General features: G+C 43.6%; 1 protein-coding gene across 1 annotated transcript in view; it reads right to left on the minus strand.

Moving 5' to 3' along the window:
- The window catches only part of Ctnnd2 (catenin delta 2), a 709004-nt gene that overhangs the window by 172421 nt on the left and 509998 nt on the right, over nt 1-26585 (minus strand). The window contains exon 10 of the mRNA XM_050144862.1: nt 23242-23374. Coding sequence (XP_050000819.1) covers nt 23242-23374 — 133 coding nt within the window. The remainder of the gene's footprint in view (nt 1-23241; nt 23375-26585) is intronic.

Below are 26585 nucleotides of genomic sequence, written 5' to 3' on the forward strand. Positions count from 1 at the left end.
ATACATTTTCATCCCAAGTGCAATGCCATGCTCATGGTAAATGTTCACCACATAAGAGATGAATGAATGAGGAGAGTTAATTAATACATAACTTGCTACCTTATGGTTCTACAGATTTCCTAAAATATTGCTTTTCAAAACTGAGCAATATGCCCTGCAAAGGAAAGAGGCGGGGGAAAGGCCTTTTGTGAATAGTCCAGGAGGCAGTATGCAGGGGCCTCGAGGGGGCATTTCCCACACCAGCTTACAAACAGAAGGAGGGAAGGAAGGCTTCGTGCACAGCGGGTGGAACACTGATGACTCATTAGGAGCCTACGAGAAGTGTTTTCGCTCATGCACACAATGCAAACAGAAAAAGAAGAAAGCCTCGCAGTGCTCACAGAACCCCACTTCTTTCGTCCGGAAAGCATGACGTAGCGTTTCGTGTATTGTGCCTCCCATGGGAAAAGCACCAGAGAAGACATAGGGGAAGACTCCCGGGGCACAGCACTGCTGAGTGAATGCAGAGTTCTCTTCTGTGCTCTGTGCACAGCCTGCAGGGAGTAAGGATGCCTGGGGAAGTCATCTGAAAGGACTGCTGAATTGATTTAAGAAACAAAACAAAACAATGGAACCGGAAACAATGTCCCTCCCTCACAATTTTACCCTGGGCTCGTTTGGCAGCATTCAGACCTGTGTGTGTGTGTGTGTGTGTGTGTGTGTGTGTGTGTGTGTGTGTGTGTGATGAACTGAGCATGTCTACACTGCAGCCCCAGCCACTTCATCACCTCAACTCAGAGGGGTGCTCCATGTGTACACAAAGGCTAGAAGGAAAGCCCTTTTTTTTCCCCTCTGTGTGTATTTGCATATGTGTTCTGTGCTTTATACTTCTATGAATTCTAATAATGAAGCCATGGAGAGAGAAGAAATAAATCTCACCAGATAGTGAACCTATCAGGCATAGATATTAAAAGTGGGAGGAAGTCAATAAGTTACTTTTTAATTTTGTAAATATGTTTAATTTGTGATAATATAATTCACATTTATGCAATTTAGTTGAGTAACATGCAATAACAGTTCTGGAATCTGAATGGGTAGGTCCTTGCTTGCATGTGTATATATGCTTGGCTGACATGTGTGTACGTGTGCACATGCATGAGAAGAAAGAGGCTGAGGTTGGGTGTCTTACTCAACTGCTTTTCCTGTGGTGGTCTGAATGAAAATGACCCCATGGACTCATAAGGACTGGCATTATTGAGGTGTGGCCTTGCAGGAGTAGGTGTGGCTTTGTCAGAATAAGTGTGTCTCTGGCAGCAGGCTTTCAGAAGCTCAAGCCAGGCCCAGTGGCTCTCATGCTCTTCCTGCTGCCTGCCAATCGAGATGTATAACTCTCAGCTACTTCTTCAGTACTGTGTCTGCCTACATGTCCCCATGCTTCCCACCGTGACAATAATGAACTAAACCTCTGAATTATAAGCCATCCCCAATTACTGCTTTATTTTATAAGCGTTGCCTTGGTCATGGTATCTCTTCACAGCAATAGAAACCCCAACTAAGACAATTCCTGCTCTCTACATTAGATTTTGAGAGAGGATTTCTTACTGAATATAGTGTTCATGGAGCCCCAGGGACTCTCTGGCTTCACCTGCCCACTGTTGGCATCACATATGTAAACCACTACATCTCCAGGTTCTTACGCGGGTGCTAGGGATCTGGACTCAAGTCCTCTGGCTTGCATAGCACACTTTACTGACTGCAGTACCTCCCGAACTCTTTCTGCACAAGTCTTTAAAAGTCAACTATTAAAAGACTTTAGTTTTTATGGATTATTAAAACACAACTCTAATATGCAATGTTTTACATACTACAACAATAAAATAAAATCCAGGTGAAGAATATCACCTCAGTTGTAAGCGAGTAGATAATTATTACGCATTAAAGAGTGGTAGATGGCACGCCCAAGGTGGCTTCCTTTGGGAGCAGTTTGTATGCATTTCAGATTCCTTTCTGTCTTCTCCTGCCTCCATTTTCTTTTTAGCATTGAATAACATCCTGCTTCTGGATGTATTATTGTGAATTTATCTGCTCCCCTATTATAGACAGCTTGTGGCTTGCAAGTTTTAAAACTTATGTACCAAGCCACCTAAACATTTGCTCAATTTTGTATGTACTTTAGTTTTGAATTCCTCTGGATAAATACAAGAGTGTGATGGTTGAATCTTATGAGAATAATCAGTTTGGTAAAAGCAGCTGGACACCCCAGCAAAGCAGCTGCTGTACCACTGTGCACTGTCCCCACAACCTCCTGTTGTTCCATGACCGTGTAGCAGCTAATGTTCTCAGTGCCTGGATTCTCGGCACTGCTTAGTGAGCAGTCGAATGGCCCTGTGTTTCCCCTCTCCTAAGATCTCTGAATAAATCAGATTTATTTGCACTAATGCGTGGTGTTAAATAAAATCAATAGGAAATGCAGATGGGATGATCACAGCTTGTTTGAGTTAACTACATCCCTGAACCTGACAAAATCAGAAAATGATCACAAAGGACTTTTATTCCTTCTTATCCCAGATAGCCAGCCTTAACTTGTTTATTACTACATAGCTCTTTGACAAATGGCTGACTTATTCAATAGTTTCTATGTAGATATATTTATTTCTCTACCTTGTTACGATCTAGATGGGACCCAGTCTATCAAGAACTAAGAGGATGCAGGCTGATGGCCTCCACCTTCAGTGATGAAGTATGAGTTCGTTAACCAAAGCAAAACTGTCTGTCCTGTTGGGTTGTTGACAGACAAGAAATTCTTTTCTTTGCTCTTTCTTTTTCCTTCATTTTTAAAAAAGTATCTCAGGATGGTCTTAAAAGATCCTTCTGCTTCTGAATACTGAGCTTGCGAAATAAAATCAGTGAGGCAAAAGATGCTTCTATAGAACCTAAATTAACATAAGCCCATGTGCTTACCTACAAATAATAAACAGGTATACTTCAGAGGGGCCACAGTGTGTTTCAGTTACACAGTGGAAGACACTGTGAAGAGTTTGAGAGAGAATCTCCATCTGCTCTTTCTCTCCCTCTGGTTATGTGAAACAATTCGCTCCCTCTGCCTAATAGGTCAATCAAGATGAGTTATATTTTTTTAAAATTATGTATTATAGACAGAGCACAGCATCAAGATTCCCTGGAATTCAAATTGTGGCTCCTCTCTACCTTTTTAGACAGTTAATGTCTATAAACATGGACAACATAAGGGTACTTCATAGGGTTGGTTGTTCTCAGGACTAAACAAGATTTAAAATATTATTTTCTTGACGTCATCCATCATTCCTGTCTCTTATAGTCTTTTCCAACACTCTGCCATGCTGCCCCCTGAGCCTCCGAAGGATGGTGTGTGATACAGATGTTCCATTTGGACTAAGTATGCTTCGGGCTCCTATTCTCGTCCCATTGACCAGTTCTAGGTCTCCGTGTTAATAACTATCTGCTGTGATCAGAATCTTTTTCAATGAGGGTTGAGAAATGGCACTAATCCATGGATATAGTGATATGTTACCATGAAGGCAAACCTTAGACCTGAGCAAATTCAAGCAGGACAAAATTCTGGCCTGTGCCAGGGGAGGTTGGCATGAAGTTTCGCCCTAGCTGAGGATCTACTGCAATCTAGAGCTAACGGGAAAGGATCATTTCTTCTTTAAAGACATGACCCTGCTCAGTCAGATCACTATGGTCTAGGCAGTAGCCTCATACCCAAGAGTATTAGAGCAGCACAGACCAGACTTGATGAGTTTTAAATTATTATTTCTAAAAAGCAGAGACCCAAAGTGAACTAAGTAGAAGTAGAGAAGCTGGCAATGGAGTGAAACAAAACGTGCCCCCACCCCCGCCCGTCAAAGCGTGGAATCAGGAGAAGCTGGTGAAGGGGTGAAATGAAACATGCCCCTCTCCCCCCCCCCCGCCTGCAATACTGAAGCAGGCATGGGTAGCCCAGTTTTATTGCGTTTCAAGGTATGAGTTGAGGATGACTGACCAGGTCTCTTCCTCAAGGAACAGGCTCCACCAAGATACGAACTTGAATTACTGAATTCAGAGTCCAGAGCATTAACCGCTACACCATGTGAAGGGGTAGTACTATTAAAATACCTAAGATGCTAAACTCCTTCTACACTTAAAGAAATAATAAAAATATTTACAAAAAGATTATTTGTTAAGAAACTTTAACTGTACACCAACTTGTTAAAGGATATTCTTATTAAACTTATTAGCTGGCCAATATGTAAATTAATTTACTATAAGAATAACATATATATAGTAGCCAAGAAAAGAAGAAATGCGGTTCCTAACTGTACCTTTATAAAGTGGTTTTAGTGCAAATTAAAAATATTATGTAATACAATCAGAATCCCATTTGGAATGTGGCAAATGGAATCAATAGGGGCTTTATTATTCTAATCAACTGTATTGATTTACTGGCTATTTAAGAAATAATTTTATATACACAAATACTGTCCAGTAAGAGTTTTCCTAGCTATATTCTCAATATAAGAAAAATGAATTAATTTATGTTTTAAAAGGGAGTGCAATGCTTGCTTTTCTTTTCATGGTAAGCTAGCAGATTTTCTTAAAGGAATTTAAACAATTTTGAGCAATCCTAGTTCTCTTTATATATCAGAAAAATAATTCCTTTTTATGCCAAGAACTGGGAGTACACAAAAATACTCAGATTCTCAATTTCAAGGTGTTATAATTTTTTAACTGAAATATAAACTAAAGAGAACACTTCAATTAACAGAGTAACTTCTAGTAAGTAGAAGAGAAAACAAAACCATAGCAACTGATGCCTCAATAAGAATTTAAATGGGCCAGATGGTCCTCTCTTACGCAGACTTCCCCAGGCACTACTCCCAAACCTTGGTGGAGGATGTGCGGATTCGTCTTTCATCTCCACCTGCATCTTGCGCAAAATTACTTGGATTTGCAGTGTGTATTTCTTCCCTGTCTACTCAGGGAATTGTCAGGAAGCAAATGAGACAGCGCAGAGGGATGCTTGAGCAGGGGCACAAGCCTACAGATGCATTAATATTTGTGAGTTCTTTCTTCTTGCCACATAAGTATCAACTCTAAAGTCCCCATAATTTATACACTCTTTGCTACCCCCGCATAGGTATCTATCTATACAGACTCCAACACCACCAACCTGTCCTTCCTTGGCTGGCATTGGCACCAGAAAAGACCATCCACAGGCAGCTCCCAGAACATGTGACAGAAAATCACCTTGGTAAAAAGACTCTGACATCTTTTGATGTGGGAAGTCCTTCTGTATATGTGTTGCTTTTATTGGTTAATGAATAAAGAAGCTGCTTTGGCCTGTGATAGGGCAGAATAGAGCTAGGTGGGAAAACTAAACTGAATGCTGGGAGAAAGTAGGTGGAGTCAGTGGGATGCCATGTAGCTGCCAGAGGAAGAAGATGTGAGCTGCCAGCTGGAACCTTGCCTGTAGGCCACAGCCTTGTGGTGATGCACAGATGGATAGAGATGGGTTAATTTAAGATACAAGAGCTAGCAGGCAATACACTTAGGTGATTGGCCAAGCAGTGATTAAAACAGTATTGTTTTTGTGTAATTATTTCAGGGCTAGGCGGCTGGGAAAGAAAGAGCAGCCTCTGCCTACAATTTTTAATCTTTTCTAATTACCTTTCACTTAAGTGAAGTAGCTGTGATTATAGGAAATATTAGTAAAGTTTTCTGTCTATAACTGGTTAAAGAAAACCATTTGTCACAGGAGCCTCTGAAATGATCTATTTTACTGCTGTATTAACTTCAAGTTCATAGCACCTAAGGGTCCAACCATTTGTAGAGATAAAAGACGAGGGGAGAATCCTTTATTTTGGATGGAGTATGAATCCCTATCTTCTACACAGTGACACATTTATATAAGCTACTTAAAAAACACAAAAATACCTGCAACACCACAAAGAAACCCATCTTCCCTCCACTGCAAGGCTCTGGCTACTATTCTTCTCTTGCTAACAATGACCACAATGAAGGTTTCTGGCCAGCTACACTGTGTGAGAACGAGGTAAGGAGAGGTGTGAGTGTGCGAGCAGTTGGCTACCCGCTGAAGAAACAAGCACAGACACCAAGTGCAACTCAAGCCATCTTCCTGAGGGCTGGGGTCTCATGTCCTCCATGTCGTCCTTGGTGACCAGAATTACTGAACCCCAAAGATACCTTAGCTTTCTTTACTGTCTAATGCAGTCATGGAAGGGATTTTTAAAAATACAAGAAAAATTACAAGCTGATTCTCCAAGTTCTTTCCCCAAATGTTACTTGAGGAGGTCTCAGGCTGTCCCATGACAAGATGCCTATCTAGGTTCTTTCAGTAATATATGTAATATATGTATAGACTGTGTGTGTGGTGTTTGCATATATGTGTGCAGACAGACTCATCCATGTACATATGGAAGCCAGAGATGGACTCAGGTGTCCTGGTCTATTGTTCTCCACTTAATCTCTTGAGACCGTCTTTCACTGAACCTGGGCTGGCTAGCAGCTGGGAAACCCTTCTGTCCCATTCTCCACAGCTGGAGGTTCAAACAGAGGTCCTTATGCTTGAGTAAAACACGGTCTCACTTATTAAGCCATCATCCCCAACCACCTAAGTAGAAATCTATCAATAGCAAGAAAAAACCTAGTCTATACTCTGCAGCATGGGAACGGTACAAGAAAACATTTGAGTCAAGAGACCCAAGGTCTTTTCTGGATTCTTTTCATGACACAGGAGAAGGAAAGAGGGAGCCCCAGGAGTGAGAACAGGGTTAGCATTTAATGACTTACAGATGGGTTGTTCTACAACTCCTAACAATCCTCCCTGTTCTCTCAGGCACGTGCAGAACACTGTAGAGAGGAGTTTCCTTTGACAGCACACTTCAAGGCAGACTTGCTATCCTCATTCTTGTGGTCAGTACTGGTTTATGACTCCCTTGCTTATCTCTCCTTTTTTTTTTCTAGGAAACCCCTGACTCCAAATTACCCAGGGGTAGAGAGGTGCTGGTGCTGTCCTGCCAGGGAGAGCATATACTTTTATCTTCAGGGAGAAGTCTTGGATCTTGGCTATTCCTAGGGCTCCTTTACCTGAACTTCTGTCTGGGGCTTAAGCTGCCCTTTGAGAACACTTGCTTTAAGGCTGAGAGGACCCTTTAAACTTGAACTTGACAAACAGCACATATCATTGCTACGCATTTATACAACAGAAGAATCAGAATTTTAATAAAAAAAATAGACTACAGTATAGAGAATTCTGTGGAAATAAGCAAAGGTTAAGTGCTCTGTGTGAGGAAATTTACATATATTGCTGAGGTACAAAGGAGGTATCGGAAAAAGTGTGTCTGGAGGACCACATTTCTGAAACCTTTTATGAAAATTCACACGTGGCTCAGCATGTAGCAGAGTTCTGTGTATGCACTAGTATAAATTTTGAAGATCCAAACTCCAAAAGGTTTAGATACAACCTAATTATCTGGAAACTACTAAGTCACATCAGAATATAGGAAGCTCCCAGATATTCTCTCCAAGCCTTTACTTTTGTAAAGATCAGGCCACCGCTCATTTGCTTCGTCCTCCTGTCTAGCCTTAGGGGAGGGTTAGATGGCCAAGACTTTCCACTTAAGGAGGTAACATGCCTAGAGAGGAGTCAGAGACAATGAATCTAGAAAAGAAGCAAGTATGATGAGTGGAGAGGAAAAACTGGGGGCAGCTCTACCTGGAAGAGATCGGCAGTCACGTGGTCACCATTTTGCAGATTTCCCTTACAGACGATCAGGTGAATTGTATGTACAGAACAAATGACAGAACCAGAAGAGAGGGTGTGGGTACCAGGGCCAGCAGACTGCTTGAGGGATGTACACTGGTGTTGAGGGACACTGGGATGAGCAAGGAGGTCAGGGCCTGGGCTGAGGGATGGAGAGAGAGAGGGTGGCTGCAGTATGGTGGCACCATGCTGCAGGGCTGCTTCTAGGGGCTTTGATCACCACTCAGGTGCTGCGTTTATTCTTCTTACAAACTAATGAATATGCCTAAGGATATAGACTGGGTATCAGGCAAAGCCATAAAGACTAACCCAGTGAGAGAAACTCAGCATCTTCCATATGATTGACAGGAAGATGACTCATACAGTGTCAAAATCCAGATCTGCATGGTAGTTAGGGCCATAAGCATGATGCCTGAGTCCAAGGAAGGAATCATGGCTTGACTGTGATTTTTCGCCTTTTTCATTTTTAATAAACAAGCATGTTGTCGATAATCATCATCTCACCCATAATTTGGTTGACTGACAGATGGCAAAGCACTTATGAGAGACACAGCCCCTCATTTAAATTTCATTGTGTTAACATAAAAGCATACATTTAAAAAATTACTATTCCCTTATCCATGCAAAATGGAAAATTGGCATCTTTAGCCCACAGTTATAACAGATGACAAATAGGAGAGAAAACACAACATATTCCACTGGAAGAACAATGGTGAGTGCTAGCAGAAATTCCCCTCACATTTATTTTATTTTAAAATTACATGTCTTTTTTTTTTTAAAAAAGTGCCACTTCAAGTAAGATTTTTCACTAAAATTCCTGAAATTGTATAGAATCAAAAATAGGCTTTATTATATGAATTACATGATTGAAAGGGTCTTCTTGTTATACATTTATTTTTTCCCTTTTTGTATGCAGTTATGAAGCGTCTTACACGTTCTAAAAACCCACTCTTTTTGTGACTGTTGTAGAAATAACCAATATCCAGGGGACCAGATTATGGCTGAGAAAGAATATTTATTAAACGCTGGTTCTGGTCTAGCAGATCTCACAGTAAGGTAGAAGCTGCACTGTAAAGTCCACGGAAGGTTTCCAGACAGGCAAGCAGTGTGCAAACAAACTCTAAAATGCTCAGGATACAGCAGTGACACATTTAATTGTTTTACAATAATTTTTGTGTGCTTATGTAAGTGTGTGTACACGTGTTTATGTGAATGTGAATATGTGTGTTTATGTGAGTGTTTTTATGTAAATGTGTATATGTGAGTTTGTATATGTATGTGTTTACATGAGTGTCTGTGTGTATTTATGTGGGTGTGTATGTGTGTGTTTATGTGAGCTTTTGTGTCTTTATGTGTGTGTTACATGAGTATATATGTATTCATGTGAGTGTGTGTATATGTGTTTACATGAGTGTGTGTTGGTGTGGGAGGTCCTTCTGTCTATGTGTTGCCTTTATTAGTTCATAAATAAAGAAACTGCCTTAGCATTGAAAGGGCAGAACTTAGGTAGGCAGGGAAAACTGGACTGAATGCTGGGAGAAGGAAGGCAGAGAGAGAGAGACAGACACTGGTCGTAACTGTAGCTGGTAAGCCAATGCACAGATTAATGGAGATGGGTTAAATTAAGATGTAAGAGTTAGCCAATAAGAAGTTAGAGCTAATGGGACAAGCAGTAATTTAATTAATACAATTTCCGTGTTTTTTTTTTTTTTTTTTTTTGGTTCTGGGCAGCTGGGAGATGAACAAGCGGCCTCCTCCTACAGTTTGTGTTTATGTGAGCATGTGTGTATGTGGGTGTGTATATATGTATGTTTATGTGAGTGTATGAATGTGTTTGTTTGTGTGTTCACATGAGTGTGTGTTTACCATGAGTGTGTGTTTTTACTTGTGTTTCTGTGAGTGTGTGCATGTTTCTGTGTGTGAGTTTGCGCTTTGTGAGTCTATGAGTGTTTATGTGAGTGTGTGTTTATATGAATGTGTGTATTTCAATGAGCATGTGAGTTTTTACGTGAGTGTGTATGTTTACATGACTGTATATGTTTACATGAATATATACATGTGTTTACACGAGTGTATGTGTTTACATGAGGGTATGTGTTTACATGAGTGTGTGTTTATGTGTGTTTCTGTGAGTGTGTGCATGTTTATATGAGTGTTTGTGTGTTTATGTGTGTGTTTACATGAGTGTGTTTACGTGAGTGTGTGCTTATGTGAGTGTGTGTTTACGTGTGTGTTTATGTGAGTGTGTGCTTACGTGAGTGTGTGTGTTTATGTGAGTGTGTGTGTGTGTTGGTGTGTGTGTGTGTGTGTGTGGGTATGTGAGTGTGTGTTTACGTGTGTGTTTATGTGAGTGTGTGTTTATGTGAGTGTGTGAGTGTGTATGTCAGTGTGTGAGTGCACACGGGCTGCTGCACACGCATGAAAATCAGAGGACAGCCTGCAGGTGTCAGCCATCCCTATCTGAGGGATGAACTTGGGCCTCCAGGTTGCCAGAAAGAACTTTTACCTACTGAGCCATATTGCCAGTCCAGGCGGTCACACATTTTTGGGTGGGGTCCACGGGTGGCAGTTTTGGGGAGAGGATCTGGCATCAGTGTTAGGTGGCAGTATGTTTTCCTCATCTTCAAATTTCTTCAACTGTTGATATGTCACCGGGGATACTTTGGTTTCTTTGTGGAGTAAAATTTAATATTCTTAGAAATTTTAAAGGAAAAACAGAACCAAACTGAATTGCATGATTACAGAAAGCACCTCTGGCCAGCAGCCCTGGGTGCCTGCAGTCTGTGGGCTCACTGAGTAACTTCAAGAATAGAGAACAGGCATGTGATCAAACCGGACTCTCTGAACGTGGCTGACAATGAGGGCTGACTGAGGGAGGGGGGGGGCTTGAATGTCCCTGTAGGCTCTGATGTTCAGATGTCTGAATACGTGGGTATGTTCCCAGTTGGTGGTACTGTTTGGGTATGTTTAGGAGCTACGGCCTTGCTGGAGGAAGTGTATCACTGGGGGTGGGTTTTAATGTTTTAAAAAGCATATGCTGTTCCAGCTCACTCTCTGATTCCTGCTTGAGGTTCAAGATGCGAGCTCTTGTTTATTCCTGCTACTGTGACTGCCACCTGCCGCCACGATTCCCTGCCAACATAGACTCTTATCCCTAGGAAACCATAAGCTCAAATAAGATTTTTCTTTGGTGAGTTGCTTTAGCAATGGAACTTTATCACAGCAATAGAAAAGTAACTAACAGACGCATACATATGCACACGCACACACACACACACAATTTTAAAAGAAAGAAGGCCTCTGCTTCCTCACAAAAACGAGTCACTCATTTATTTTGCTGCAATTAAAGATATCTAACACTAATATTCTTTGTTCTTTTAACTCATTACTTGCAGGGCCAAAGGTCCTGCCTGAGGCCTGAAACTCCCCAATAGACAATGTAGCCACCGAGGCTGAGAACAATTATTTCTCCACATCAATAACTTCAAAGACTTTCACTGGAGCTTGCCAGATTAAATGTTACCAACCTACTTTATAAGTAATTAAAAGCTCAGATTTTACTCTGCATTCAGGCTTCATGTCTTGATGTATGCGGCTTCTCAAGAACTCAAAATCTTTAATGTTCGAATCCTGTGTTTAAACTATCAAGTACTTTCTTTAGTGATTTTCTAATTATGCATTTAAAGAAACATAAACTAGAATGACCTGGTTTCTCTTTTTACTTCTTCAAGAATTGTCCTGTGAGTTCTACATGCTGGCGGATGGCAGGCACTGGGTCCACACTCTCTTTTTAACTGGCTGGTAGACCCTGAGGATATGTAGCAAAGTAGGATGGTGCCAAGGGATGCTTTGGTTTGAGTTTTATAGAGATACAATCATTACAGTTGTTTTACTTAAACACATGCAATCAGATGAGTCAGTCACTGCTAAGAATCCTCCACATACCACGTTCGAAGGTCATCCCCCCAGGGTCTCTGGTTCTGCCCACTCTACCTGGCCTTCTGGCCGCCATCATCTCCCATCGACTACTTTGGCTTCTGTTGCTCTGGGCATCTGGACATGCTCCACCAAGGCTACAGAATGGCTCATTTCCATCACGATGGCATCTGACCAGCCTGAGTAGTTACTGAAATGCCCATCTCACCTGGCACCTCTTCACTCTGCCTTAGGGTTTCCTGCCCTTCTCTGGGTCTCATTAGACTTTGCACTTATTTCCTGATTGTTTTATGCACTTCTGCTCCCACCCAAAAACTGTAGGATAGAAGCACTGTGAGGAGGACAGAGATATTACCTGAAGCTTTCAACTCAGCTCTTCAAGGTCCAGGGTACTATCTGCACTGAGCAGACATACCATACTCTTTTGAAGAATGAAGTTTTAACCCTAGATTTGGGAACTTTATAATCATCCTGTTTGGTCACTCCACCCTTTTGAAGAAGCCCATATAACAAGAAAAAGTTTTTTTTTTTTTAAATAAAAATTTCAGTGCCTAAGAAGCTATTTCAGAGTTCTAGAATATTATACAACACCGAATAGGCAGACAGGAGCTCAGGTAATCACTTTGCATATGTAGAAAGTGTTTTTCTTTGAACTTCATTTGTGAAGCAACAGGAATTTTTCCACAAGCGAATGCCACCACTGTGCTCCTGTGCTATGTGCACCTGCATCTTGTTTATAGAGGCTGATGCTGAATATATTAGCTAATTATAGATATGCAGATGTCTTGTTTGCCCTAATATAAAAACATATAAAATCACGCGAAACAGGTCTCACTCAGGTCTGTAGATGAATACCCAATTTCTGTGAGGTGTGCCTGGGTTATAAAGTAAAGAGGCAGACAAAAGTCAGAACAATAAGGGAGATTATTCATAACGGGAAGTCTTCCCGTCCTGCTGTCATTCTTCTGGGTGGAAGGCAGAATTCAAATATTAAAATAGAAAATTTGAATTGCAGAACAAATTATCATCTATTGATTCATTTCTTAGGATGTTCATTGCAGAAAAACCTCTATCTAGAGCCAGGGAAACTGGCAGGGAAAAGAAAACATCACTTCTGTTCTGTTTTGTTTTTCTGAGAGATAATATTATAACCTGTGAGGGGCACTGGCTAAATGTAGACACTCGGCGGTAGAAAATGACAAGACTGATGTGAAGACCCAGGACACTGTGATTGTCCACTCAAGCAGCTGAAAGGGGATTTTTCATAATAGCGGTTGGGGCGTGCGATCAATGCAGGTACGTTGAAGACCACAGAAGCATCAATGAGAAAAGGACTGATGCCATAACCTAGTCAGGAGGCCAGAACCTCATCGGAGGGACGGCGACTCCACAGAGCAAGGCAACAGGAACATTTCTTTTTGTTCTACTTTCCCAGGGCTCTTATTGAGGGAAACATTTCTTTATTCTAACAGGCTGCAGTATTAAGAACAAGACATGCACCTACAAGACATGCATGGTCTAATTCCTGGTGTCTGTGACCATGTTACTTGACAATGGCGAATCCAGGTTGCAGGTGGAATGAAGTGGCTGATCAGCTGACCTCAAAAAGAAGGCTTCTATTAGATTGCTTTGACGGTCCCAACAGAATCTCAACGTTCCGTCTACTATGATAGGGGAAGATAAAAGAGTTTGAATCAGGGAGATGACATTATGGAGGAAGATGCAACTAGAAATCTCTGGCTTGGAAGACTGAAGAGGCTGTGGACCAATGAAAACCAGCAGGAGTTAGGAAAGAACAAAAGGAAAAAAAGAAGGCAAATCGCTTCTCCCAAGGCAATTCTGAAAAGCAACACAGACCTCCTTGTCAGGCAGTGGGCTTCAGCCCACAGAGGCCAATTTTGGATGTCTGTGCTCCAGAGCTTTAAGATGACAACTTTATTTAAAATGAAGCAGTTGGATTTGTGGTCATCTGTTACAGCAGCAGCAGGAAGCTGATACTCAGGGCTGTGGCCAAGGCTCTCAGGAGCGGGGCATCAGCCTTCAGTAGATAACAAAGGGGCTGCTTTTATCTGCACACCTGTGGACAGCGGGAGGCTGCTGTGCCCTCTTGTTCTGATCTTCAAATTCCTATCTCCACTGTAGTAACCTACACATCATCATCCCGAGCACCAACTACTGGGGCTCTCTGGGCAGCTAGACGAAGTTATCTGCAAACGACATGGCTGAACTTAGGTCTGGGAGAATCAAGACAAATGATTACCTGGTGTGCTGGAGGAAGCACCAAGGTCAAGGAGTTCATTGCTTGATTTATGGCCACACCATTGACCAATGCCCAGAGCTGATGACTCTGGTTTTCGTTTTTGTTTGTTTTTCATTATCTTCCTCCCTCATGACTCTTTTGATCTTTCCCCCCATTTCTTTATTTCTTGTGTCTAATAGACCTTAATATCCCCAATATATGCTACAATCTCTCTGCAGTCCAAGGAGCTCTATCAATTGCTGTTCTCCTACTCACTGTAGGACAGCATCCAGGAAACACTTGGGAGCGGTTGACAAGCATCCCTGAGTCTCAAGTTTCCTCTGCCAGCCTCTGTGGCTCTGCAGACTTGCCTACCCAGCTCAGCTCATCACCCAAATGACAATCATAAAGTTCGATGTTTTTCTAAACAGTTAGGAGAATTAAAATTAGCCACGTAGACATCCTTGGGGAATACAGAAAGCATCTTGTATGAACATTCATAGTGTACGCCTTCAGAAAAAAACACCAGACACTTCCAAGGGGCCATGTGGAACCCAGGGAGCAAGGCCCTTCTACATAGGCAGTGCTACCAGGATGGGAAGATCTGAGCCTTTTGATTTAGGATGAAATGGGGTGATAACACCAGGAAAGTTGGAACTCGGGAGTGAGGTCAAGCTCACCTACTGAAGACAGATTCACAAAAGCAGAGGCAGCGGACATACCCTGCTAGCGCAGACACGGGATGCAAACCCACGGAGGAGTGTGCTGTGCATGGACAAAGGGTGCTGCCTGAGCCTTCCTGCGTCATTGCATTCGTGGTTTGGAGAAAACGTTCTCCTTAGCTCTGTGCCATGAAAACCTAGAGAATTTTAGACGGGAAGACTGAAAAGACGGCAGGTAAACAAGATGCACCTCCTTGGTTTGATGATTTAGAGGTTTTTTTTTTTTTTTTTTTTTTTTTTTTTTTTTTAGCAAAAAAGTGAGGCCACATGATGATGAGTTGGCAACAATTCAGAATCAAATGGCTACCAGGAGGCGAGAGGTCAGGGTTTTCCTGCCACTGCCCCCAAAGAATGCTGGGTGAACCTGTTTAGGTTGCATATAAAGTTGATCACATTCTGAGGGAAAGCGTCATGCTTCAGATATAGGACTACTATAAGGATGACCCCAGCTAAAACTCCTAGCAGCAGTGGAGAGGGTGCCTGAACTGGTCTTTTCTTGTAATAAAATTGCTGTATTCCCTAACTACTGTCATAGCACCTTCATCCTGTAACTGATGGAAGCAGATGCAGACAATCAAAGCCAAGCAACAGGAGACCAATTGAAAAGAGGGAGGAGGGATTGTATGAGCAAGGGACTATGGAGACATCTACAGAGACAGCTGAGCCAAGCTTGTGGAATCTCATGAACTCTAGACTGACAGCTGTGGAGTCTCCATGGGCCTGAACTAGGCCCTCCATATGTGGGAGACAGTGGTGAAGCTTAGACTGTCTGAGAGGCCCCTGGCAGTAGGACCAGGATCCATTCCTGGTGCATGAGCTAGTTTTTCGCAGCCATTCCCTGTGGTGGGATGCCATGCTCAGCCTTGATGCAGGGGAGAGGGCCTTGGTCCTGCCCCAACTTAATGTGCCAGGCTTTTGTTGACTCCCCATAAGAGCCCTTACCCGTTGGGAAGAGTGGCTAGGAGGGGGCTAGGGACCAGTGAGAGTGGGAGGAGCCTGGGATGTGGAACTGTGGCTGGAATGTAAAATGAAATAAAAAATAAATAGTGAAATGGCAAAAAAAAAAAACCTCCAACAACAACAAAAGAGAAATAACTTCACCAAAAGGGGAGGTACATATGAAATACTTCATCTCCAGAAACATAGCAAGAAAAACTAAGCAGAGTGGCACATGCCCACACTTGGGAGGGGGAGGCAGGAGCAGGAGTTCAAGGTCAGCTTACATGACATGAGACCTTGTCAGAAAAAATAAGCCTAGAGAGAAATCCCTGTGCCCCCCACACTATAAAAACCGACCAGTACCTAGGTAGGCTCTTTGTTTCTCTTTCTCATAACTATAAAGACAGACGCTATTCCAGGAATGGGCAGGCCAAGAGGAGGATCCATTCAAGCAGGAGAAGGGGGTGACCCACAAAAATGCAATTACAATAACCCAGAGGAAAACTGAACAAAACCAAGACTAGAAATGTCATAGAGCTCAAAGGACATGGGCTGCGTGGCTGTCCCTGTCACCACCCAGCTTCTGAGGTGGCTCTAGGCTCATCCATGGCTTGCAGAGAACACCATAAGCCTGGTGATTTTGTCAAGTCTTTCATCCTGACACTGGGTTGCTAAGTTCTGCGACAAAGATGATCTGACTCCTTGATGCCCACCAGCCTCCTGAAAGGGCCTCAGGGCAGTCACACAGTCCCAAGTCAGAACCCCACCCCCATGCCACTGCCCTGTGCCCAACATATCCCTGGCAAAGTAGGCTGGATGCACCTCAATACCCATGTTCTACTCTCCTCCCTTCTTGCTCTACCCCTTTCTCCTCTGTTGGAGGGAAGGAGAGCATATTCACTTATTCAAAGGCAGGTCATGAGAACACCATCTTCTCTGTGGGTCACCTGTGCTCAGGTGGCTGGTGGGCCATCCCGATCTCTGTCTTCTGATGCTTGACTTGTCTTGACTCCACAAGGCTGTAATCCAGAAGGAACACAGCTGACCCCTCTTGCTTCTAACCTCTTCTCTCTCCCATAACCTCGTGAGGGTCCACTTGAGGAATCCTGAAATTATAGGGCAGTCCAAGATCCCTAGATCCTTGTGCCACCCCTCCATTTGGTCTAGAAACACAAGGCAAGGCACCAGCTAAGATGTGAAATCCTCAGGAAACTGGACCTCCTATAAACACCATGGCTCTTCCATCCCTCCATCCCACCTTTCCCCAGTGGGGACTTCTGTTCTTTGCTATGTTCTGTGAATGTGGTCATGAAACCACTTTAGAGTCTATCAAGATATAGTTCTATCAAGAACTGGGTCCTTCTCAAATTAGGCCTGGTATTAATGAACTCATTTTGTCATGGGTATAATTGTTCATGTCTGCATGCCGTGTTCTCTGGGACTGTGAGAAGTACCTATTTGGTGCATCGCATCAGTCACCTACAAGTGTCAATCTGGTATCTCAGGTTTCTATGACAGCTAGAAGGCAGGCCTCTGAGAAAAACCTCCAAGGCCAGATGAGCCTGACCGACTGAGGGATGCTCTGACTGGCTCAGGCCCAGGAACGGATAGAACACTGAGAGGAGAAGGAGGGGGCAGTGGGAGGTGGAGGGGCTCCAGGGCAGGTGATGAAGGGATGCATGTGGTGGGGGTCAGGGCGGGGGAAGCATGTGATGGAGGTCAGGGGGAGCACTCCAGGCCTCCTCCCTTTAAATAGAAAAGCCTCTCAATAAGGAGCTTCTGGTGTCACTACAAGTCTCTGTCTCTGCTGCCTTCTCCACATTCCAAAGGGTCATAACTTTTACTTCCTCCCTCATCCATCATGCCTCAGTGGAACCATATTTATCTTCTCTATTTCTAATTCTGCCGCAGCCTGTTAGCAATATGGCCAATCTATTATCTCCTCCACTGAGGGTGAGTCACGCTTCTTTCCCTCTGAGGTCCCATAACCGGTGCTCCACCTCCTCCATCACCCTTCACGTGTGAAGGACCAGGCTTTCAGAAAATCTTTTAAAAATGTATTGGCCATTGTCGTCGCTCATTCTATATTAGCTCTGGCAGCACTGTGCTCACAGTGGACGGCTCATCATTTTCCTCTGTGTTGGCAATGCTGTGGTCTTTGCAAGCTTTTCGCTTTCCATTAAGCTAACCATGGACCCGACTATGGCCCGAAGCACATTTCCAGCCTGTTCCATCTCCTGCCTCGACTGTAGCTGCTGTGATCTGATGTGATCAGGAATAACCTTGGAAACGGGTCCTAGAGTCCTCTCTGTTAATATCACCACCTCCTGGTTCAGCATCCCCTAGCTGAGAGCAGCAGGCCTCAGGAGACGGACAGGTGAAGAGGGTGTCTACTCACACTGGTTTCACATTAAACTACTATAAAGTGTTCCAGGAGACATCTGCTCGTTGCTGCCAGCACAGTGGTGTCCTTGTCACACGGATACAGAGCCCCCAGGCCACTTCAGTCTGGTCGTCTAGGACTCAGAGAAGCAAAGCAGTTTCCTGGAGGTCTCGGAGTCACAGAGTCCTACAACAAGCAGAGCTCAAGTGCTGGTTCCGGCACCCTTTTGATAAGAGCAACTGCATTCTACTTCCTGATGCCTAGCAACCAAGTACAGGCTCTGTGCCAAAGGAAGGAGGGACAACTTCCAGAGAAGGGATCATTCAAAGGCAACTGAGTAAGAAGATAGAGAGAGCCTCCCTTGAACACATGAGGTAGAAAGAACCAGAGGTGAAATAAGCTCTGGAAATACTTTGTATGCAGGAGACAGGAACGAGTCCCAATCTCTTTAACATCTGAAATGTTTAAAATCCGTCTGAATAGAACAAAATTATGGAGGAAGGGACATTTATATAAAAAGGAGCCTAGGCAGTTTCGTGGAGGCTCACCTTACTAGACCTGGATGGAGGTGGGTGGCCCTTGGACTTCCCACAGGGCAGGGAACCCTGACTGCTCTTTGGGCTGACAAGGGAGGGGGACTTGATTGGGGAAGGGGGAGGGAAAGGGGAGGCGGCGGTGGGGAAGAGACAGAAATCTTAAATAAATAAATAAATAAAATTTAAATAAATAAATAAATAAATAAGTAAAAAAAAGATCCATTTCTGGGTTCCGGTTAAATGAAGACACTTTCATATTTGAAAAAAATTATTATAAATGATACAAACTGGATATCATGTGCACACACGCACACAACAAAGACACACAGCTGGGAGTGGTGACTGACATCGATAATCTTTTACAATCTCAGCACTCAGAAGGCTGAGGATGAAAATCAAGGCTAGCCTGGGCTACATGGTGAGCCCTTGTCTAAAAAGAAAGAAAAAGAAGTTCCATAGGTAGATATAAATAAACCCAGAGCTGCAGGCTAACTCTCAGACCTCCTCCAGCAGCTTTAAGTGGGTGCACTGTAGATAGTATTATTCTGGCAACCACTGATTTTCAGATTTTTTTTTCCTTTTTTAACTTGGGCTACCCATCACCGCAGAGTGCAGGCAACTTCCCCAACTGGACTTAGAGTACTTATTCCAAGCACTCTGGAGTTGTACTGTGCTCTCCCACGTGTGTGATCCCTGTATGACAATGTGCTAGTTACATATGCTTGCCTGGTGGGTGTGGATTCCTTGACCTACATATCAGTAACATTTGAATCTCTCTTTTAATATAAACCCAGATGTTGAGGCGTCTTTCTCTCTCTCCACTAGAATTACCTATCTAGGACATTGACACCATGCTTTAGGAATGGGAATGACCGCACTGGGAAGGGCTGTTTGGGGGTAGGCAACTATGACCTGGATTGCTTTCCTAGTGCAATTTTCCTTATCTTTAAAGGGCATAAGGTTAGTAATAGATTCTTATAGGCACGCTAATTTTTCTTAGAAGGAGCAATCAGGTCAAGACTCTAAATTAAGTCTTCATTTCTGGTAGATCAGGCTGTCTGCCAAATTTTCCCACATGTGGGGGTTATGGCACACACGGAAAGGAAGCATGGAGTATGTGTTTGACAAGCCTCACACACGACATTGCCAGTCAGAATCCAGACCCTCTTTCCACCCTCTCTGCATCCTCTGCTCTCTTTTAGTGTTCCTTCAGCTGCCTTCCTTGTGAGCGTGCCTTAGACTCTGAAGGAGCTGCGTGTGACCCTCGCATCTCACCCCACCTTCGGGTGCTTGCTGACCTTCAAAGCATACACACTGAAATGTGCTACCCTGGACCGGGCCACCCGGTGGACACAAAGTTCACTTTAGTCTCTGGACACTGTCAGGCTGATGCTCCTCAGCTTGGCTGCACTGCAGGGAGCTGCATGGATGCTCACATTCAACTCTATTAGCCTATTAGCTCTGGAGAAAAACAGCAAAGGGCTGGCTTTCATTTGTTGATGTTTAGGAAGTGAGTCCAAGACTTTGTACTCATAAGTTCTGGCATCATTTTGAACAAAACTGATTTTCCCCCTTCATTACAAGAAAACTGTACAAAGCACCATGATAAGGAATGAGGGAGCTATGATTTATGGTCCTCCGTGTAGAGGAGATTTAATTCTGCCTTCTGCTCAATGGCCTATCCATTGTGTGAGCAGAGTCAATACCAATAATGAAATGTAGACTGAAGGGCTAAATCAATTCAATAAAATGCAATAGAAAGGCTAGAGGACTGAGTAAATTTGGAAAGGCTAGTGCCTGCCAGATTAGTATTTGGACAACAGGTAATTACAAAAATCAATACCTGTATATGAAAACATGACAGGCAGCCATCCATCACAAAGAGGGAGTAATTACTAACAGTCTGGACTCTAAGTAAGGATGAGAGGACAAAACACGTCCACGCACAATTTTATCAGACTTTATGCGTTTGTGTGTGCACATGTTCATACACAGATGCCTAACTCCCCGTATGACCACAGGAAGTGGGGAGACATGTTCCACGTCACATTCTCATCTCAGTGTCATCATGGTCTCACCCCTACATGACCCTAGTCTTCCTTGTCACCCCAGTCATCATGGGGAGCCAGAGCTGAGGATGGGGGCACCAGTGGGGAGGAGGAATCCTATTGATAACATTAACTGTCCTTCATGTGCTGGCTGTTAGAGGGACTCAAAACAACGGGAGGTGATACAGGCAGCCCAATGACACTCGCAGCAAAAGGAAGAATTATATGTGCAAATGTGCACACACACACACAAGACATGCTCACACTTCCACATACTTACACTCACACTGACATATACAGACACGCACAAAGAACATGCATACTTACATGTACATGAGCATACACACATGTACACACAGACAAACTCATGCCTACATATGCTCACACGCACACCAGCATATAACATACACATGTGCCCATTGACACATAACACAAGTTCTCACATTCAGACGTGTACATCCATCCATAAGTTACAAATGTAACTTAATAATTGTGGATAAGGTATGTCCGCTTACTAATCCATCTACATAAATTAAGTCCTTCAGTCCCACAGAGACATCACCAATACAGTTTCAGCACCACTAGGTTTTCCATACATGTTTCTGCTACTCTATTTTTCTTTCTTTTAAAGTTTCTTTACATTAAAACTTAATTATATCGTTTCCCTGCTTCCCATTCTTTCACTATTTTAAAGATAAGCAGAGAGGTTCCAGAGGACAATAGCTTCCGTTCCAGACGACAGGCTTGGCTGCTGGCATGGGAAGCACCTTCAATCAGATTTGATGGATACGTTGGTTCCCCTTCACTGCACAGCCCCTGTCCCCCACAGGGTACAGAGGGTAACTCTGATATAGCTACAAGTAAGTCTGAGATCTGTTGCCGGGCTGCGTGGCAGCCAAGAGGCCTCAAGGCCAGTCCACAGAGCGTGTGTGCAGAGCTAGTTAGAGAAGTGAGTTCTGACTGCCTTGGGCCGTGGAGGCTGTGCAGCCTGACTGGATGACTTCCTTTTCTCATGTTTGACTTCTGAAAGCTTAAAAGCTGTCACTTTCCTTTTCCTCTTCTGTCCCTCATGCAAACAACATGATAGAAAGCTCACATTTCCCCCTTTGACACCAGGAGATTCAAACCAGAGGAGGCCCAGTCTGTGGGTAAGAGCCTACTGCGCAACCATTCACAGGGCTGAACCCGGATCCTTTCCAAACTCTCGGAAGCCACATCTGGACTATGTGAGAGCTCTTCTATTCATCCCTGAGAGTCTCATCATGTGAACTACATGCCTTACTGTGTGTTCTTGGGGGTGTGACTCACAGAAACCCAGTCCACACGGGACTGGCATGCCAAGTGCTCCTGCATCAACATTTTGCCAACGACAAAAGAAGAAGCTTTCATGACCTTGGGAGAAACTCAAAAGGTCTCCTCTTAGAAAATTTTCAGTATTTTGTATCCCAATCTGCCCTTCACTGTACACGATGACTGGGCCTGGAGTGTCAAAGCAGGGATCCTAAGATGGTGTCTGTATAATTTTAATGTGACTTAGGTCATCTTAACAGTAGGCCCATTTTCACATTTAAAATTTACTGTTGCTTAGTTAGCATTTAAGGTCGGATAATTCTACACTGTGTGGCTGCCAGGTGCATCACAGGATGCTCTGTGGCATTGCTGGTCTCTGCCCACAGGGTACCAGTTCCACTCCCACATCCCCTCCAGTCACGACAGTTCAAAATGTCTCCAGACACCAAATCACGGCTTTCTGAGAACTACAAAGAAATGTGGGTTTTCTGATGATAGGCACGAACCAACTTCTTAAAGGAAAATCATGCATCCAGACGTAAGCATCCAGGATGAAGAGCAATGCCGTCCTCATGTCTTTTCCTTCCCCTGTTAAACCAATTTGGACGCATGCTCAAAGTTGCTTACATGCTATGGAGATGACTCGTTACAGTTTATAAAAATCTTTTTTTAAAAACTTGATTACTCAGCTCCTTGCATGCAAATGCTTGTCCTTTATCCGAAAAAAAGAATTTGGGTTAGCTACAGCGACTATGGTGATTTTCTAGAAATAAAACACACTACAATGTAGTACATACCTCAGGGTATTCCAGAAGCATAGAGCGTTTTAACAACCATTGATGTGATGGACACAGACAACAGGCTCTTTAATAGATCACATATATCGGTATTATACCCACTGTTGCTTCTGTAAATGGCTCAGAGCATTGGGTTCCATGGCAAAACCTACAGTGCTCATGCCACTAACAAGTTCTCAAAGACAGACAGAATCCTGACAGCGGTCTAAGGAGATACCAATTGATGTCTTGCACTTTTTAGTCTTGAGAGACAGATTATTCACAAAGACAAAATTAGGGGGAAAAAAAGGCAAATCATAGCAGCACGAGGCGCTGAAGACTCAGCTTCCCTAGGACAGGCAGGCAGGCCTGGCCTACTCATCCGCAGGGTCCAAACATAAGAGGTGGATGCACACATACATGTGCGACTGATGACAAGTGCTACGTCTTAGTCTCAAGAAGGATGAATCTACAAGTCAACTGGGTAATTTTCGTTTTTCTGCATCTCTGTCTGACGCGACTCCGAATACCCATCCCTAAGTACTTATGAACCAAACACCGTTCACCTGATGATGTGAGGAGCACTCACCTCTGCTTTAATTTTATTGTCTCCGAAACAGAGGTGTTGCAAGTAAGCTGCGGCATTGGATTGAACGGAAGGGAATTGATGCTGCAACATCTGTATCACTTCAGGCAGCTCCGGGTCTCTCCATCCAAACTCCCTGTACGAAAGGAAGAAGGAGAGTATGAGGAGCAAAGCCCAGCACACACAACGCTCTCCCAACACCCATTCAATGTGCTTAACAGCCAAGGCAACAATGTCTGGACTGTCTTCCTCATGCATAGACTGGTCCAGTGCAGAGAGGACTTCTGAAAAGACCTGGGGTACCAGCTGTTCCTCATCCACATCTGTATACACTCATACTCCATGAAGATTACATACATGTGACTGAATATCTCAACTAAATAGTTACAGAAGATGAAGAAGAGATAACTTATACCCCCCCCCCATTTTTAGTTGGGCTTACATGGATAAAGGACACATTGTTTTAATAAATAATTTCAAAACCTGGCATATAGCATTTTCTTACATCCTCAGATGAGAAGAACAATGGGTACAATCTAATATGCCACAAGACCAAGTGAGCATACTGATACTGCTATTTTACTATTATTATTTTCAAAGCCTTTTAAGAGACAAAACCCTTTCATGATTATTCAAGGTTAGTAGAGTACCACGATGACTTTGAGAAGGGAAATTATTTATTTCAAGAGCTTTTCAATGCATGCTAGCAAATTTTGTGTCCTGTCTTCCTTTCTGTGTCCTCTTCTTAAGAAGAAGGAAAAAAAATCAGTCCAAGAAGCTGATTCTTTATTTACTTTAAGGATATAGGCTCCAAAATATTTACTTCTATACTAAAACTCATTTTTGTGTTGTTCCTAAGAATATTATTCTATGAAGTCTCTCAGTTCTCTCAGGTAGACCACGTNGGGGGGGGGGGGGGGGGGGGGGTGTGTGTGGTGGTGGTGGTGGTGGTGGTGGTGAACTCTGTGAGTCCTCAGGTAGACTGTATGGCCAATAGGGTGAACTCTGTGGGTCCTCAGGCAAACCGCATGACCAATAGGGTGAACTCTGTGGGCCCTCAGGCAGACCGCATGGCCAATAGGGTGAACTCCGTGAGTCCTCAGGCAGACCGCATGGCCAATAGGGTGAACTCTGTGGGTCCTGAGGCAAACCGCATGACCAATAGGGTGAACTCTGTGGGTTCTATTCTTAGAAATCAGCTGATTTTTTTAAACAGAGAAATAAAAAGCAACCTCTGAGACCAGAGATAAAAACCTGACCTCAGAAGCTGCAATGGGGACTATTAATCTGAAAGATGGGCTGGAGGAGAAGTGGGGGTACCTTTGCAGCCCCTCCTTCTCCTGGAGCAGTGACCCAGAAGCATCCGTCCTACTGCTGCAGGTCAAAGCTGTTGCCTGAGCAGAGGAGCTGTGAAAAATGAGGCAGAGAAGGTAGAGACCGGGGTTAAAAGTTTCCCGGCAGATTCTAACCTGTCCTCTTTATCTCTCCTTTATTACGACTGGGAGAACTGTCGAGCAAAGCCTGAAGCACGTTGGTGCTGAAGACAGATGGAAAAGAAGGCTTCTGAAGACGGGTAGTTTTTATTGGGGAAGATAAACCACTTGATTTCATGTGGAGGAAGTCTTCAATACACATGCTGAAAAATTTCCCAAAAGATATAGAGCACCTATTTGCTGAAAATAGTTACGCGATGCTGGCACGGAACCCTCCTCGCCTACGAGATCACAGAAGAAAATTGCGGGTCAAGAAATGAAAAGCCGGTTTTCCTCTTAATTTAATTTCCCTTTGTTGCATGATTCTAGATCACCTCTGTAATTAAAAAAAATCTCACTGTCCTCATAATAGTATTCCAGTAGAATTATATTTTTTATGCAAATGAACCTCAAATCTACAGAGTACCTATAAATTAAACTTGCACGCAAAGTCACGGCATCTCTAAGATGAATGTAGGTAAACGTACACTTTCAGAAGGCAATTAGTCAAGAACGCATTCCACCTTATTTTATAAGCCAGATGGTAATTGCTTTATTAGCCAATGGCTTATAGGGTATACATCAAGAATATCTTTCAAGCAATACCTCCAGGAAGGAAGTCTTAGGAACCTTGACCATGTGTGTACATGGTCACACACACACACACACACACACACACACACACACACACACACACACTCAGATGTGGCAGAACATTCCAAACTGTTAGTGGACAGGGGAAAGGAAGGTGGCTGCAGCCCCTCACTCTCCATCCACAGCTTCTGTACTCACTTCCCACCTCAATGCTCTCCCAGACATTTCAGGGTGAATTTGACTGCCCTCCTTTGGTTCCGACCCTCCAAAGATCCCAGTGTCTCAGAAGAGAGGCTTAGAGAACCCCCATGACCTTCTATATACTGCTGGCTCTGTGCACCAATACGGTGGAGAGCACTGGCTGAGTGGATGCTCGCTAAGCCCATGTGTCTGAGTGAGATAATGATTCCTACCTTCGTGTACTGGTGGGATGGTTAGCAATAATAGCTACAGCTGGCACCCAGTGTGGGCCCTCTAGAAATGTCAGGGATTCCATATAACTAGACGAAGGAGAGAAGAATGAGAAATAAGAACCATCTATAATTCCTAGAAGGTGAACGCGCAACTCTCATTTGTTACTGGGCTTTACCCTGGCGATGGTAATGGACTGGAGAATATGCAAATGTAACCTTTCCTCCACTAAAGCTTGTCACATAGACCAACAACATTGCCATACACCCTCCCCCATTTAAGGGCTGTCTACATTGCTAAGATGACAAGGCTCAGCACAGAGCTAAAGAGCTAGCCGTTTTGAAATTTCTTACTCTGCCATGCTGCCACTGAAATCAAAGAGTTGGTGGGCTGTCACAACACTTCATCACGTTCCCCAAGGAAGAGGACCCGAGGACACCCAGGGTTCTCACAATTCAAATTTCACCTTTAGCAGAGGTTCTTGTCAGAGTGAACACTTTCCCTTCTATTGCAGCATGACCAACTTCACTGGTGCCTGTTTGGACTAAGAAACCTCAACTGTGTGTGTGTCTATTTATGTGTATGTGTGCATGTGCGTGCACACACTCAGGCATGTATGTGTGTATATGTAAGTGTGCAAGTGTGTAGAAACAAGAAGTAGATATTAGGGACCTCCTAAATTGTCCTCTCTCTCTCTCTCTTTTTTTTTTTTTGACAGTCTCTCACTGAACAATGCTTTGGGTAGGCTGCTTGGCCAACCACCTCACTGCCCATCTCACCCTCGAGCTCTGAGATTACTGGAGCTTGCTGAGGTGATCTCTCTCTCTCTCTCTCTCTTTCTCTCTCTCTCTCTCTCTCTCCCTCCCTCCC

This window comes from Alexandromys fortis, unplaced genomic scaffold (assembly GCF_014885135.2).
Source record: "Alexandromys fortis isolate MF-2015 unplaced genomic scaffold, M_Fortis_MF-2015_v1.1 scaffold_52, whole genome shotgun sequence".
Taxonomy (NCBI): Eukaryota; Metazoa; Chordata; class Mammalia; order Rodentia; family Cricetidae; genus Alexandromys; species Alexandromys fortis.